This window comes from Rhineura floridana, chromosome 2 (assembly GCF_030035675.1).
Source record: "Rhineura floridana isolate rRhiFlo1 chromosome 2, rRhiFlo1.hap2, whole genome shotgun sequence".
NCBI classification, from domain to species: Eukaryota; Metazoa; Chordata; class Lepidosauria; order Squamata; family Rhineuridae; genus Rhineura; species Rhineura floridana.
Window position 1 is genome coordinate 99,008,909 of NC_084481.1, and position 17,342 is coordinate 99,026,250.

Below are 17,342 nucleotides of genomic sequence, written 5' to 3' on the forward strand. Positions count from 1 at the left end.
GTACAAGGCTTCTCTCTCTTTCTCTTTCTCTCTCTCCCTCCACAAAGTTTTTTAGAGTTAATTAATCTGTGTCTATAGACATGTTACGGTTCCAGTTGTCACAGGGGTACCCCATGGTACTTGATTCTTGTGTGCAGCCTGACTGTCATAAGTTTCCATGTCCCCTTTATCCGCCATGAACATAGGGTGGCGATATGGAAACTGAACATGGTATCTGAGCTCTACAGAGTAAGAGCTTCTAAAAGGTATAACTTGGGAACTATCAGTTGCTAGAGGAGGCAATTTTAGGAAGCATCCATCCTGGCAGTTTGGAACCATGCTCTAGCCCTACCAGTGGAGGTAGGAACTGCAAGGGAGCGTGTGCCTATACTCTACAAGGACCCTTACAGTCCAGCAAAGGATATAAAGTCCATATGGCAGTGATCATGGTTGTTTTTATACATTATAAGCACACAGAATGAATGGACATAGGGATAGTGCAGGCGCCAACTCTTGTCCTACAAATGTCCTTTAAATCACGTTAAGTGAGCTGTGGCTGTATGTGGGGAGGAGGGGTTCTGTTCAGGCATTCTAATGGATGTATGTTGGTTTGGCATCCTGTCCCCCATGTGCATTCTTTTTATATGAGCATCAGGCCCAGGGCCTACAGGGTCAGCCCTGCCATTAGGTGGAGAGAATTGGCAACCTAAAGCTAGGGAAGAGGCCGCAGGAGCAGCCTCCCCTCATCCCACAGGCTGTTCCTTCTGAACCCCACAGTTGTTTCCTTTTATTGGAGGGCAGAACAATCTATGCCATGGGCCTGCCCTGCACCTCCTAAAATAGCTTGCTACCCTCAGGTGCAGTGGAAGGATGTTGCCCCATTTTTTATATTGAAGCAAGATTCAACGGCTAGTCCAGTTGGCTTTTGTATGTGAATGGGGTGGGAGTGCCATCTTTTCCTTTGCCTCAGGCAACAAAATGTCTTGGTCTAGCCCTGTGAACCTATATGTGAGTACTCTCCTTCACATTGTGTCTGGTTAATGGTTCATAAGACATAGTCTGAAGGTCCAAATCTTCCATTCTTACGGGGAGCACTACTTATTTGTCAAAGTGAGTAAATGAGTGGCTAATAATCTATATACCTGAAGGAGAGCCTTTCTCTGTATCAGCCTGCCCATGTCTTAAGATCTTCTGAGAAGACCCTTTATGTTGTCCTGTCACTGGAGATGTCCGATACGTAGTGACATGGGAAAGGGGGGTCTTGGTGGTTGTGCCTTGGTTGTGGACACCCACCCCTCAGAGTTACACTTGGTCCCTCTTTATTTCATTTCAGCATTAAGTGAAAACCTATTTGTTTGCTCAGGCACTTGTGGGATATTAGTTTTAGTTAGCTTATTGGCTGGAAGTTATAGCCCACTCTGTGCTTTTAAGGATTGTATTTTAAACTGATTATATTAATTGTGTCTGTTTTACCTGCTCTTGTTGTTAAGTGGACTTCCTGTTTGTGATTGTTTTAACTCGATTAAGTTTTAATTATTGTGTCCTACCGTGTGATCAGTTATGATGAAGGATGGGTTAGAAATACAGTATGCAAATAAATAAAGAGCTAGCAAGCCGGGTCTGAATCTAGTTGTGAACTACAGGAGTCATACTTTTGTGGACCAGAGGATTATTTTTATCTTGTAAATCTGAATATTTGAAAGGTGGATCTGGCTGGCAACTTTATTACCCATTGTTCCATCTTAATCCATCCGCTAATTTTTGCAATTTCTCAAATAAGTATTTCTCGTACTAAACAATTTATCTTTGTGCTGTCAACTATGCTGTCTCCCTGCATATTTAGAAACTTGTAACTTCCACCTCCTCCATTCTCAATTTAGTGAGTGGATAAAAATGGCATTGAGTGCCTCTGTTCTCTTGGGGCTAGAATGGAAAGGGAAATAGACTTTGCTGAGTTCATATTTTCAGGATGAGCTTTCCAAGTTGAGGCCTCTGCAGAGCCATGGGAGACTTGCTGCAGGGATTTCCAGTTGTGTTTCGGGAAGATTTTTTCTCTTCCACCTAAATAAATTGAAACTGCACTGAATCAGTTGTTGGTGTGAATTTAGTTTCTACTGTACAGTCATTGCCAGAAAGCCACTGTTGCTGACGCTATTGGTATGTTTCATGTAAGCTTTGAAAATCAGTGAAATGCTATTCTTATGGAACAGGCTGCAGTCTGAGTGAGGATTTTGAACATTTGCCTTTGATAACAAAGTCCTCAAAGCAAAGTGCTAGTAGCCAAGGTCGTAGCTGCAGAGGGGAAGAGACTTGGAGATATTTCAGACCCTTCCCTCTGAATTTTCAGCTTTAATTTAAAAAATATGGAAATATAAGTATATGGAAGTATAAGTAAAACTAATGTGCAGGGAGTATTCAACCCAGTTGCACACTGAAGACTGGATTAAGTTACTTTGACAATTTAAACTGTAATATGTTGTATTTGGGACTACGTTTGGACACTGCGAGGAAACTGCTCATTTATTTTAAAATCCAGTATCAGGGAGCTAACAGGATTTCCTGGGCTCCATACACTTTATGCAGATGGCCCCCCCAACATTCCCACCCACCACCACCTCCCGGCAATCTATTAGCAAGAACTGCTACTTATGTACATATATTACCAATATGAACAGTTATTTTGAATCCACAGTCTTGATTTAAGACTTATTTACTTAAGGCAGATTTTTAACCTGCCTTTCAAAGTTTCTGCCCTCACAAGACATTTTACAACAGTTATAAATAGTTCAAAAACACAATCATAATAACGTTTAATCATTAAAATAACATTAAAAAGACAGGAACAGCTAAAAATCTTGTGCAGCTTGACTGAACCGACTTTCAACTTAACCTACCTCACAAGTTTATTGTAAAGATAAAAGTGGGGAGGACCCAGGAAGAAAAGTGAGATGCAAATATATCGTGTCATATTCATGAACCATAAAGTGTGTGCGCATAGGAAAAACATGCACAACGGCAGCCCCCCAATTGTTTCACCTGTGACATTCCACAGTCCTGATATTTTAAAGCAAATTAAAAAAAACAAAACAAGAACAACACACACACAACCGAAACACCAACTTGCCAACACACAGATATATACTCTAAGCATGCACAACTTGACTGAGCCAACTTTCAGGCTAACCTACTTCACAGATTTGTTGCAAATATAAAACGGGGGGAAGGACCCAGGAAGAAAAGTGAGGTGCAGATACATCATGTTATAGTCACAAATCATGCAGTGTGTGTGTGTGAACATGCTTGAACTGTAACATTCCACAGTCCTGATATTTTATAGCAAAATACCAATTAAAAAAGCTTGCAGGCACACACACACCACACATACTCTCTCTGAACATGTGCAGGTTGACTGAACCCACTCTCGGCCTAACTTACCTCACAGGGTTTTTGGAAAGACTCCATATGCACACCCACTGGAGATGTAAAAATACATATATCCCTTATAAAAGTTTATTGTCAAAAGCAGTTGGTCATTGCAGAACATTATTTTTTTTAAAAAATCAGTATTAGTTCCTGGCCAAATAACAACAGTGACACCTAAGTAAGCCCCACCTAATTGCTTAAAAATAGGATTGGAGCGGGAGAGGAAGATTTACAGTGCAGTCCGTTGCTATGTTCATTCAAAAGTCTGACTGATTTACAGCACAATCCTAACCATACCTACTAAACAGTAAGTCCTATTGAATGCAATGGGGTTTACTCCCAGGTATGTGGGATTAGCATTGCAGCTTTACTCCCAGAAAAGTGAGTATAGGATTAAAGCTCAATATTGGGAAGGTTTTCAAAACAGGCTGTGAATTAGACAAACTCCCCTGTTCCGCAGCCCAGGAAAACTTCTTGACTTCTTATACAGTATTTAGAAAACTGTAATACATTGTAATGGCATCGTAAGCTGCTTATATACTTTTTATTTCTGTTCAAAATTATTTGATAGAGTAAATGTATAATACCCTATTTTTTTTGCAAGTAAATAAAAACACTTATTATCATCACTGAAATTGTTTACTGTGCATGCCTACCAAGATGCTGTGCTCTTCTGTTCTGCCAGTTCTCCCTTACAAATGCCCAGGGCCGGTTCTAAAGGGTGGCTAGGTGGGGCACTGGCCTCACGGCCCCTGGATCTACAGGGGCCCCCTCAGCCACCCCTCTGCTCCCCTCCTGCGATCCATGCCCCTCCATGCCCCCCCACCTACCTGTCTGCTGTCTTTTACCATTGCCCTTAACAAAGATGGTGGCCGCGGTTTCCCTAAGGTACTGAAGCCCCTGCCGCCATCTTAGTTGATGGCAGAGATACGTGTGCATAGCACGCACGCGTGCCATCAACAAAGATGGCGGCGGAGGTGTCATCCTCTTAGGGAAACTGCGGACACCATCTTCATTAAGGGCAATGGTAAAAGACAGCAGACAGGTAGGTGGGGGGGCTACATGCGTGCGTGCGTGCACGGCAACCTGATGCCCAAGGGCCCTGGCATGCCTGGAACCGGCCCTGAAAATGCCCCACTGGATCCATTCCCTCCCCTAAGTCCAGCAAGGGGGAAATGACTTACAGACGTGAGAATTGGCAGCTGGGAGGAAGGTTAAGTATACCACCCAGCTACCCATTTTCTTCTGCAAAATCCCCACTCTATCCCAACATTATCTTTATAAAACAATTGTCATAAATATGTAATTAATGAGCAAATGAGGATAAAGGCATTGGGGTAATTGGTAAGCACTTAGGTACATGGTGCTTCTGATGTTAATAATTTTATATTCTGTTAAAATGATTTAAAGTAATATCTCTATTCTAAACATATTAAACAATTTGCATTTAAGTTTTTGCTGTTTTGCATTAACTCTCATAATGGGCTATGCCCTTTCTCTCTTCCACCCCACTGCATCACAAAATGTCTGGAAATGGGCCTGGAGGCAGCCTGTACACAGGGTGTATTATCTGAATTGCTTGAAAGAAAAGGACCATGTCATGGGTTGGATGCATCATTATGTATTTAAGTCTTACCAGTAATCTAACTGAAGTGTAAATAGCTGCCTAGAAAGAGGAAGAACAGAGGGGCTGTTCAGCTTTCTTTTTAAATTTGTTTTTTCTAAGACGTTGTCGGCTCCAGATTTTTGTGACTCTTTGGACAAGAGAGTGTCAGAGCCGATTCACATTTTATTAGTTTTAAACGGGTACAACAAAAAGTACCATATGTGAATGGCATATGTGTTTAAATGGACATGTTTTCCTGCAGTAAATGCAGAAGCCGTGGGCCATTCCTGGTTCTGTGTTTATTGCTGGGCTGACCCAGATATTCAGGTGAACAGTCAGCATTCAAAATTTCCAGGACGGCATGCACATTTTGTAGAGCTGTCATCTGTTTAAAGAAATGTTAATTGATTAATCTTTTGACCTTTCATTGATTGATTTGAATGTGATTGTCTTTACTTATGAGAGGGAAATGCTCTAAAGGAAAAAACAACAACTTTATTTGGTTTTAGCTGATGCATACATTTGTCACAGCAGATGTTTTAGAAAAGGCATTCCCTGTCTTCCCACACATAGGAGGAAATGCCCTTTCTAAGGCAGCACTTAAAGTCTGTAGTTTTGATAAGTAGTTGTATCACTATAAGAATAATCTGCTGCCTGATTTAATTGGGAGCACCATTTTAGTTGAATATAAAATGTCTGATTAACTAGTTTTCATTGATTGATTTAATACAGTATTATATATTACACCTCCAACAGTTAGCCATCTAAACTTTGGGTACTCTTTTGCACTTGCTTTTAAAAATTAAAGCATGAATCTGATCTGTGTCTTTCTCATCCCTCCAGCCCTAACCCCAAAGAAAAATATTGAGCATAGTCACTCCCAGTTCAACAACGGATTTGTACTGTAAGAGGTCTTCACTTTACTAACAAGTGATAGACCCTTTTTGCGTTTCAGTGATGAGCCTTCCACTTTCAGGACTTAGGGAGATATCCTGTCCACAGTTCAGTAACAGAGCTCATGCTTTGTATGTAAACGGTCCTAAGATGAATCCCTGGCATCTCCCTAAGGAAAAGACCCTTTACCAAAGCTGCTGCCAGTCAGTGTAAACAATACTGAGCTAGATGGAGGAATGATCTGACTCAGTATAAGGCAGCTTCCTGAGTCTTGTGTACAGGTGGGGCAAGAGTGGAGTAGGGGCTAATGGACTTAGTTGAAGTGGTTAGCCTGGTGCTGCTTACCATGAGGGAGAGGACGAGGGGAAAGGCAGGGGGCGGGGCTGTGTGGGTACACCAGCAGGAACGCCATTTTGGCTCCACTGATATGCCTGTACAGCCCTAACCTCCCCACCATCTTACGCCTCCCTCTCCTTGTGTCAGCAATGCTGCTGCTGGGAAGCTAGTGTTGTGACTCCACCACACTGGGTGAGCTGCTTCTGGGACTTCAGCTCTCTTCGATTTTGAAGCATCACTTGGCAAGAAGTTTATCTGACTGGAGTTCCCGTTTCTGTAGCCATTTTCACTTGATGAGAACATCTTCTCTTGCTGCACAACTCAGAGACATTTTAAATATCCCCCCATCATATGATGGGAGAAACTATCCATTTGGAGAGAAGTGAGAGAAGTAATAAAAATGTACTGCCTTCAAGTTGATTCCGACTTATGGCGACCCTATAAATAGGGTTTTCATGGTAAGCGGTATTTGGGGTGTATGTTATCATTGCCACCCTCTGAGGCTGAGAGGCAGTGACTGGCCCAAGGTCACCCAGTGAGCTTCATGGCTGTGTGGGGATTCGAACCCTGGTCTCCCAGGTCGTAGTCCAGCACCTTAACCACTACACCACACTGGCTCTTGAGAGAAGTAATAAAAATATAAAATTGTTATTCATTATTGTAAAGCTAGTCATTCAGCTTTTCTAATAGTTCCGTTGTGCTTTGTTAAATGTGTGCCATAGGTTCCCAGGGGTGACTTGTTTTCTTGGCAGGCTGCTTAGAATAGGGGTGAAAGACCAAGCCTCTCCACCTCCCCCCCCACTAGTGGACTGCTACAAAATCCAGACTCTGCTTGGTTTGTTTTCAGTGTTGTATTCCAGCATTTAATTTCAATTATGTCTTTTCAATTATAATTGCGTTTCATATAATTCATATTGTTTAATGATAAAACTTAGATTTTTAAAAAAACTAATTCAGCCCTTACAAGGTAACTAAAATCGGCCCACTATACTAATGCAGCTGTGCATCTGATTACCAATTATTTCTCTCTGGACTATCCAACTGGCAACATAGGGTGGAGGTAAAAACTCAGATTACCCAATTTACATTTTTAAAGCTGGTTCATGGATTTCCAGTTGAGATTATGCATTTTCCCCCTAAAGCTATACTGTAATGATAATAAGGCAAATTCTTCCCCAAAAGCATTGCGAGAGGCAACTTTATTCATCTAGTGAAAGCTTCCCTAATATAGACCAAATTGTTGAACTGTGTCTAGTTTGCTTGGGAGTTTTTTTGGGGTGATGGTAAATTGAACAGCATTTCTGAGTCCTTGAAGCACGAAGCAAGCCAAGAATAATGATAGAGTTGGTTTGCTCAGGGTTGTAGGTTTTCCATGCGGTGAAGCATGGGAGTGTGTTGTGAGCTCAGGGACACAGGCCTTTCTGCATATAGAGCCTTTAACGAGAACTGGGCATGTACGCTCACTAGGCCCTACTTGTGTGTGCATAATAGCATCCTTTGGAATGCATATCTCAAACATGGACTTGAAGCAGGGCGGTCAAAGCACCTGGAAGCAGAATGTTTATAGGCAGACAATATTTTATTTCTTGAAAATATTCAGGTTCAGAAAGGCTTAATTTGCTGAGTTATGGCACTGAGCTTACCAAATCACATCATTGACTCTTTCTAGTGAATAATTCAGCTTTGCAACTGAAGGCATAGCCGATTATTATTAATATATTTCTTAACACACCCACCCCTTTACCAGTTGGTTTTTTGCCTTTCAATAAGGGTTTGAGCTAGATCACTTCTCACTCTGAGATCCTTGGGAGGCTCTCCTATTTGAGTGTGTTCATGTTGTAGCAAACTATTGTCCCTGCTTATTTCTCAAATGCCTATTTTATTTTATGTTATTTTATTTTTCTCAACAGAAAATTTCAGCACAGAAGTTGGTCTTTTAGAGCTGATTGGGGATCCCCCGCCAGACCAGATAACCAAAGTCTATGGTCCAGATAACAGTCCTGGCTATGTGTTTGGACTGGATGCCAACACTGGACAAGTGGCTCGTTACCACCTCCCCAGTCCTTTTTACAGAGACTTCTCACTCTTGTTCCATGTGCAGCCCACAACAGACAAAGCAGGGGTGCTTTTTGCTATTACGGATGCCTCTCAGTCAATCATTTATGTTGGTGTGAAGCTATCAGAGGTGAAAGATGGGAAGCAGCAGATCATCTTCTACTACACGGAGCCTGGCTCTCAGAACTCCTATGCCGCTGCCACATTCACAGTGCCTTCCCTGGTCAGTCAGTGGACTCGCTTTGCCATCGGTGTGGAGGATGAGGAAGTGGTTCTCTACATGGACTGCGAGGAGTTTGAGCGGGTCCATTTTGAGCGCTCACCTGATGAGATGGATCTGGAAGATGGTTCAGGGCTTTTTGTGGCACAAGCTGGAGGAGCTGATCCTGATAAATACCAGGTAACCATGGACTAGCGTCAAAGTAATATTTCCAGTAAAAATTGTCACTGACATGTGTGTTCACAGCGAAGAGGGCGAGAGCAAGGGAGAGGAAATAAGTGCTTCAGCCTTGTGTGATTCAGAAATGCAAGAATGCGGGAACAAGCAAAATCTTTTGATGTGGTGTTGGCTTACTCATAGTTTTTGTCAAGGAACTTTCTCCTCAGTCTTGTGCTCAAGCTGTCTCATCCTCCATTTTCCTATCAGCATACCCCTTTTATTGCTGAGAAAGGAGGCCCAGGGAGGAAATGAGAATTCAGAAATACATGAATAGTGAGTTGTCTCTTTCTGTGATTCATGAATTATTGCGAGCCTACCAGAGGTCTCTTGGGCGTTGATGTGTAGTGGGATCACTCACTGCCTTTTACAGAAACATATGTTATTCTGGGATGAGAATCCCTTTATTTGCTCATTCTCTGATTTATGCAAGAGCATGGAAACGAGACCCTAGTCTAAATATGGACTCTTTCTTGTATTTCCTTATATACAGATCAAATGCATCATGCACAATCATGATCTTATTTTATAGAGAACTCTCTCTCTCTCTCTCTCTCTCTCTCTCTCTCTCTCTCTCTCTCTCTCTCTGTGTGTGTGTGTGTGTGTATTTTGTGCAGCTGATAGTCTAGTTCCCATGCTTGGCAGCACCAGTAAACCACAAAATATGCTGCAGAATAGAATACCTTGCGTGTTCGATATGCAGAATATAGGTTAGCTTGTAACGTTTATAGTTTTAAATCTTTTTTTCTCTGCCCATTTTATTCTGATGTGTATGTTCATTATGCATGAACACAGAAAGCTATTTTGACTCAAAATAGGTGGCAAGAATTCTCTAGAGCTGATGTCTGCAGACACAGCATGGGGTACTTCTACCCAAGACTGGCTAAGAACTGATTTTAAAATGTGATAAAAGGTGCTTTTCAGTGCAGACCGCCTTTTCCTACCCACTCAATAACAGAACTAGATAGTTATCAGGGATGCACACAACATATAATTTCTTTAGTTTGCTGTACATAACTGGACAGGCAGGACGAAATGTTAAACAGTAATAGCAGGTGACTGAACTAGAAGTTCTTATATAGTCTTATATTGGTAAACTATGGAATTCACTCCCACAGGAGGTAGTGATGACCACCAACTTCAGTGCCTTTAAAAGAGAATTAGACAAATTCATGAAGGATAAGGCTATCAACAGCTACTAACCATGATGGCTATGCTATATCTCGTGGGAGGCAATATGCCACTGAATACCAGTTGAATTGCAAGTTGCAATTCAGGTTCTGCTTGTGGGTGTCCCATAGCCATCTCTTTGGCCACTGTGAGAACAGGATGCTGGAGATGGGACAGGCCTTTAGCCTGGTCTGATCCAGTAGGGATATTCTTAAGTAGTACCAAGCAGTAGGTGAGACATTATGAGGGCCTATTGTAGCCACTGAAAAGAGCAAAAGGGCAGCAAATGTGGCAAGCATGATTTTAAATATGTTTTGTTTCAAAGAACAAAATTGGGAGGAAGGTTTATTTGGCACCATCTGCAAAACAGACTGATTAGAACACGTTAGACTGTTCAAGGAATCCTTCCTGTGAGTGTTAAATCAGACTCCAGACGGGGAAACATTCCACATAGTATGTATTGAGTGGTTATGATTAGGGTTGTCAGGTCTCTGGTTTTTGCCCGGAGACACAGTTTTTTGGGGGTCCTCGCTGGGTGAGTCACCTTAATCTCTGGACTCTTAGCTTGCTTTCTTTCTTTCTTTCTTTCTTTCTTTCTTTCTTTCTTTCTTTCTTTCTTTCTTTCTTTCTTTCTTTCTTTCTTTCTTTCTTTCTTTCTTTCTTTCTTTCTTTCTTTCTTTCTTTCTTTTTTAAAGTTTCTAGGTGGTCTGGTTCAAAAGATATAAACCAAAATGTCAGTCCCTCCCCCCCCAACTTCTGTTAGTACAGACTGCTCTAATCCCTGCCCTTTCAGGTTTTTAGCCAATAAGTGAAGTCAGGGTTGTGATTGACAAGATTTGTTGATCCCTGGCAATACCTAATCCCCACTTCAAGTTCTGAAAAGAGTTTCCTTTTCCTGCTTGTCTCACATCAGGAATTCAGTAAATATATAGCTTTCAGTAGCATAAAGAGTACTTTGTCTGTACAGGATTGGGACTTGCTTCTGAGTAAACATGCATAGGATTGCAGTGCAACAGAAGATCACAGCAGGATCCTGGTGGGCATATACAGTAAAATTTTTTAGTTACAGTAGGGCCTGCTTCTTGGCGCCCCGTTTTTCGGCATTCCGCTAATACGGCACCAGCAGGGCGATCAGCTGGAGTGGGGACTGGAACTCCCTGCGCTCCAGCTGATCTTGCTAGAGGAGGGGAAGATCTTGCATTCTCCTCCTCGGGGGTGATCACACCCCCATGCTCCAGCTGATTTCCTGTTGAAGAGAGCAGTTTATGTGTCTTATTCATAACCTGTTTTGAAAACCTTCCTGATATGAAGCTTGGGAGTAAAGCTGCAATGCTAATTCCACGTACCTGGGAATTAACGCCATTGAATTCAGTGGGACTGACTTTTGAGTAGAGATGGTGAGGATTGTGCTGAAAATCAATGGGACTTTTGAGTGAACATAGAAAAGGATTGTGTTGTAAATCTTTCTCTCCCGCTCCAATCCTTTTTTTTTTTTTAGAAGCTGGGTGGGGCACTTAAACCCTTCTTGCCAGAAGCAAGCAGGTTAGATTAAATGTTCCTCACCCAGGCTCTTTAAGCAGGTGAGAAGAAATGATCCTATCATTTCTGCTGGACATGGAAACACCCTCATTTAGCTAAGACTTCTATCTTAATTTCCGATCAGATAATTTTTTTGTTTGAGTGGTATGCTCCAAGCAACTGTGGTTGATGCTTAATGTATCATGCTTAATGACATCACTAGGGCCTTCTCCCTATGACATCACTAGGACACTCCCCCATGACATCACTAAGGCCCACCTCTGAAATCTCAGGGTTTTGGATGCTTCTGACTTGGCAACCCTAGTTACGACTTTGGGTAAGAACAGGATTAGTGTCATCCATGTCAACCTTACTCAGAAAAAATCAATGTTAAGGCATAGGGAATCCATAGCATACAAACACAGATTGTGACACTTGGGTCTGGAGAACAGCAGAAGGCATGCACAGTGTTAATGCTCTGATTAATTCTATAAGAGATGCTTTGGTTCAGTTGTGCTCTTTACTTGGTGGAGCCTAGCCTATATTTCTTCCTGAAATGCCCTCACAGTGTTGGTACAGTAGCAGGGTGATAATATGTTTATGTTGATGCCTTGATATGGTAGGTAATACCATTTCCTCCAACAATGTTGAAGGGCACAATCAATATCACATGTAGCTCATTTTCCGTTTGTGCAGTTTCCCAGTGAGACCAGAAGGCTAAGATTTGTTCTAACCACAGTTAGAATGAGCCACAGGTCCTTGAGTTTAGAAATAGCTTGTTTCTTTGTTCAGAAGTTAACATGGAAATATTCACACACCCCACCCATACATACTTGTGAAGGAGGAGGCAGGCAAGGCAATATGTGAGCTTGAGGCTTATGCATGCTTGTTACTAATGCTACATGGTTTGTCATTACATCTGAACTGAGCCAATGTGAACCAGAATACTCAGCGCCATCACAGTGGATTTTGGCAAGCCTGGCACCAGGAGGCAGCCAGATTGGGCACTGGCCAAGTGTCCATGCAGCCCAGAAGGGCTTGTCCTTAGGCTGGGAGGGTGGAGCACCCATTCTGCGATCTGGGCCACCACTGGGTCATGGGGCGAATCACACCCAGCAACCTGATGCTGCTGCAGAGTGTGGAGCGGGATCTCCACCCTCCCAGGCAACCCCTCCTCCATGCAAGCAGTGCAGGCTTAAATAGGCCCACCTGACCCAGCTCTCTTTTCTGTTGCTCTGTCAGCATGCTGCGCACACACATCTGCCATCACCCAGTATGGTGACAGGGATGTTCCTAAGAGGTTGATGCCCTGCCGCCATCTTGGGTGATGGCAGGCATGTGTATTAGCATGCTGACACAATGACATGGAAGATGGGGCAGGCCCATTTAAGCCCACACTGTCTACATTGGGAGGGGGTGTTGGGGGAGCATTATGTCCCAGGTCCGGAGCAGTCTGGTGTCCAAGGACTCAGTCCTGCCTTGTACTGTCCTTGGATTCTGGAATGACCTTTCAGTCTTAACTATGACTCAACGTCAAACCACAGTGTATGAAGCCCTCTTGTTTTCACTGATGATAGTTACCCACCCTTCACCATTAAGTCCCAGGGCAGGTTACAACAATGTAATATTTAAAATTATATAGCCTAATAAGGGTAATCATCATCATCATCATCAGTGTTTTTGATTAAAAAATGAGGTGCTGGTACTCATATCTTTATAGAAGTGCCAAGGGTGCCAGCACAAAATGGCTGCCAAGTGCTGAAAAAAAAAAGAGGTGCCGGTACTCTGTTCTGGTGAGTACTGTCACAAAAAGCCCTGATGATGGTGGTGATGATGATAATAAACAGTTTAAAACAAATTGCAGTGACAGGAATAGGGTGGGTCTTGAAAACATACAACTAAGGTGTCAAAGACTAGGATGAAGAGGTAATCACAATTTAGGGTTTGGATGTAAGAAATTGTGGTTACAATAACATGGAGTGGAAGCTTCCAATCTCCTCTTCACAGCTGCACTGGAGGAGGAATGTGTATGGGGTGTGCAGATGATCCCAAGGTTCACTGCGGCTTGTCCTCGTAGCACCGAACCATTATTTAGCATTACATGCAAACAGGGTGTATATGTTTTGGTTTGGACTTTTAGGAAAGAATGTGTTGTGCTTCAGATGTGTACAATAGTTGTTAAGACTAAATAAATGCTACGGAAGTATGGATTATCTTCAGGAATATAAACAAATAGTAGCATCATGACAAGGCTAATGGATGAAGGATTGTTTAGAAGATGCTACAGCTTAATAAACATGGATCATTTTCCTCCTTTAGAGTGGAGAAAATTAAACGAATTAATATTGATCATTGCCTGTCCTTGAGAACAAGGATTTGGCACGGACAGAAAGTTTAAATCCTGGTCAAGAACAAATGCCCATTCATAGGCTCTGAAGTTTAGATGCTTAAAAGGAACTTTTATATACATTTTAAAATGCAGCTCACCTAGTGATGACCTGAAACACCATGGTATGCCCCCCCAAACACCCCTCAACCCCCCTTTCCCCATGAAATTCACCTTTTCTTTTTGTCAAGGTTTTTAGGAGTTGTGAAATGGGGTTGAATATTTTCATCCATTGAGAGTGAGCTGAGGAGGCAATTGCCCTCATTCTGATTTGGCTTCATGACATCATCACTTTACCAAATCTGATTGGCTACATGGCATCATCTGGAAGCATTTTTAGAGCAAGGGCAATGCTTTCTAGTCTTGCTCAGATTGGGCTTTAAGACATTGCTGCAGAGCTGAATGTGATGCACTGTGATGACGTTATTGTCGCCTACAATATTGTGGATTGTCTGGAATTCCTTCAGGAAGAAGCCCATGGTTTTTTTGTTTTTGTTTTGGCCAATGCTGCATGTCAAGGAAAGAAACAGCTGCAAGGAGACTATGAATAGCATACCCACAAGGTAAGCATGCAGGCTTATGAATCTCTTCCCCCTGCAGATCTTTGTGGGTAACCCAAAACTGGTGCTTGTGCTCAGGATTAACCTTTGCCCCCTGGTTTTTGCCAGCAGCTCCTCAACATGAAGACTGAAATGATGAGCAGTGGAAAGATTTTAGAAAGAGCATAATAAAATGCTTGCCAATTTCATCACAAAAGGCTGGTCCATCTTTACCTGCTCTCTCCTAAGGATAAGAGCACCTTCAGATCTTTGCTTGTCTGTACTTGCCACTTTTGGTCATGCAGCTGCTTGCAGCATCTGACCTGTCCTTGCTTGCCTTCTCTTTCCATTCTACTGCCCTGGGAGCATGAGGTGATGATGATATAGTGTATAGTGTGTTTACAGGGAGATGAAGTACGTAAACCCTGCTCTTGAACATAAAAGCCTGGCAGTCTCCCAGATCAAGATCTCACTGTGCACAAAAATGTCTTTTCACTACCTGGCAGGAGCATAATCCACGTATGGGAAGGGATGCTTGGGTGGGAAGAACTGGGTGTGCTGCTTTAATTGTACCAAAAAGGCACAGTGAATGTGACTGAAGGAGAAAGAGATAGGGTAGTCTTTACATTTAAGGCCTTTTTAGAGTGCAAATGCTTTATAATTCTTATTTCATTCATGCTTAAGAAAAGGCAATGCCACTGTTAGATCATGTTAATCCATGTTTATCACGTACTTCATGAATGTTTCTTTAAATCATGTCCACCTACTGCATTCAAAATCAGAGGTCCTATTATGAGTCCCAGCACTTTCATTGGAAAGGTTGGTTGGGATGTGAGACAGGGCCTTTTCTGTTACGCACCCCTGTTGTGAAACAACCTCCCGAGAGATGTTAAATTTCTGACTTAAGTTTCAAGGAAGCTGCTAAATGTTTTTTATTGTGCCATGCGTTTATTGTAGGTTAAAGTACAGTCTCCCTGCTTTCATGCTGAATTGGTTTATCCTGCTTGATTTTAGTATAGGAAATTGATAAAAACAATAAAAAAATAAAATTTTATTTGTTAGTCGCCGCCTATCTGTCCGACTTAACGGACACTCTAGGCGACTTACAGCAATACATTAAAATACACTGTACAATCAAAAACAAAATAATCAATTATTCTAAAACATCAATTTATACATCATAAAAGTAATCCCTCCCGAGGATCCCATAGGCCTGCCTGAATAGCTAGGTCTTTAAGGCTTGGCGAAAACCGGTCAGGGAGGAGGTATGTCGGAGATCAAAAGGGAGAGAATTCCAGAGGGTGGGGGCCACAACCGAGAATGCCCTCTCTCTGGTCCGCACCAGCCTAGCTGTTTTGGCTGGTGGGACCGAGAGGAGGTCCTGTGTGGCTGATCTTGTCAGGCGGCATAATTGGTGATGCTGGAGACGTTCCTTCAGATAAACTGGGCCGAAACCGTATAGGGTTTTAAAGGTCAGCACCAACACCTTGAATTGGGCCCGGTAGACAACTGGTAACCAGTGTAGATCTACTAACACCGGGGTAATATGATCCCGGCGGCGGCTATGCTTGATCAAGCGTGCCACCGCATTTTGTACCAGCTGCAATTTCCAGACCGTTTTCAAGGGTAACCCCACGTAGAGCGCATTACAGTAGTCTAAGCAAGAGGAAACCAGGGCATGTATCACTCGTGGGAGCAGGTGCACAGGAAGGCAGGGTCGCAGCCTCTGTATCAGATGTAATTGATACCAAGCTGCCCGGCTCACTGCTGAAACCTGAGCCTCCATGGACAGCTGGGAGTCAAGAATGACCCCGAGGCTGCGGACCTGGTCCTTCAGGGGCAATCTTACCCCATTAAGCACCAAGTCTATATCTCCCAACCTTCTCCTGTCACCCACGAGCAACACCTCGGTCTTATCAGGGTTTAGCTTCAGCCTGTTCTCGCCCATCCATCCACTTACGGACTCCAGGCATTTGGACATGGTATCCACAGCCAACTCTGGTGAGGACTTAAATGAGAGGTAGAGCTGAGTGTCATCCGCATATTGGTGACACTGCAGCCCAAAGCTCCTGATGATGGCTTCCAGCGGTTTCACATAGATGTTAAATAGCATGGGGGAAAGGATAGAACCCTGTGGCACTCCACAATTAAGAGGCCAAGGGTCTGAGACCTCATCCCCCAATGCCACCCGTTGGTACCTGCCTGAGAGATAGGAATGGAACCACCATAAAACAGTGCCCCCTATTCCCAACCCCTCCAGGCGATTTAACAAGATACCGTGGTCAATGGTATCGAAAGCCGCTGAGAGATCTAGGAGGACGAGGAAGGTGTATTCTCCCCTATCCAACGCCCTCTTCATATCATCCACCAGAGCGACCAAGGCTGTTTCAGTTTCATGTCCAGTCCTGAAGCCCGATTGGAATGGATCTAAATAATCTGCTTCATCCAAGTGTGTCTGCAACTGTTTGGCCACCACTCGCTCTATCACCTTGCCCAAAAATGGTAGGTTGGAAACTGGGCGAAAGTTATTCAACTCTTGGGGATCCAAGGAGGACTTTTTCAAGATGGTCTTTATCACTGCCTCCTTGAGGGCTGATGGCATTGCACCCTCTTTCAAGGATGCATTTACCACTGCCTTGATCCCCTCCCCCAATGCCACCCGTTGGTACCTGCCTGAGAGATAGGAATGGAACCACCATAAAACAGTGCCCCCTATTCCCAACCCCTCCAGGCGATTTAACAAGATACCGTGGTCAATGGTATCGAAAGCCGCTGAGAGATCTAGGAGGACGAGGAAGGTGTATTCTCCCCTATCCAACGCCCTCTTCATATCATCCACCAGAGCGACCAAGGCTGTTTCAGTTTCATGTCCAGTCCTGAAGCCCGATTGGAATGGATCTAAATAATCTGCTTCATCCAAGTGTGTCTGCAACTGTTTGGCCACCACTCGCTCTATCACCTTGCCCAAAAATGGTAGGTTGGAAACTGGGCGAAAGTTAT

At 43.1% G+C, this 17,342-nt stretch overlaps 1 protein-coding gene across 6 annotated transcripts in view; it reads left to right on the forward strand.

The window, feature by feature from the left end:
• COL18A1 (collagen type XVIII alpha 1 chain) overlaps positions 1–17,342 on the forward strand; it is a 228,100-nt gene that overhangs the window by 133,615 nt on the left and 77,143 nt on the right. For all 6 annotated transcript variants that reach the window (XM_061609743.1, XM_061609738.1, XM_061609739.1 and 3 more), the window contains one exon: positions 8,149–8,693. In XM_061609743.1, the coding sequence (XP_061465727.1) occupies positions 8,149–8,693 (545 nt within the window). The remainder of the gene's footprint in view (positions 1–8,148; positions 8,694–17,342) is intronic.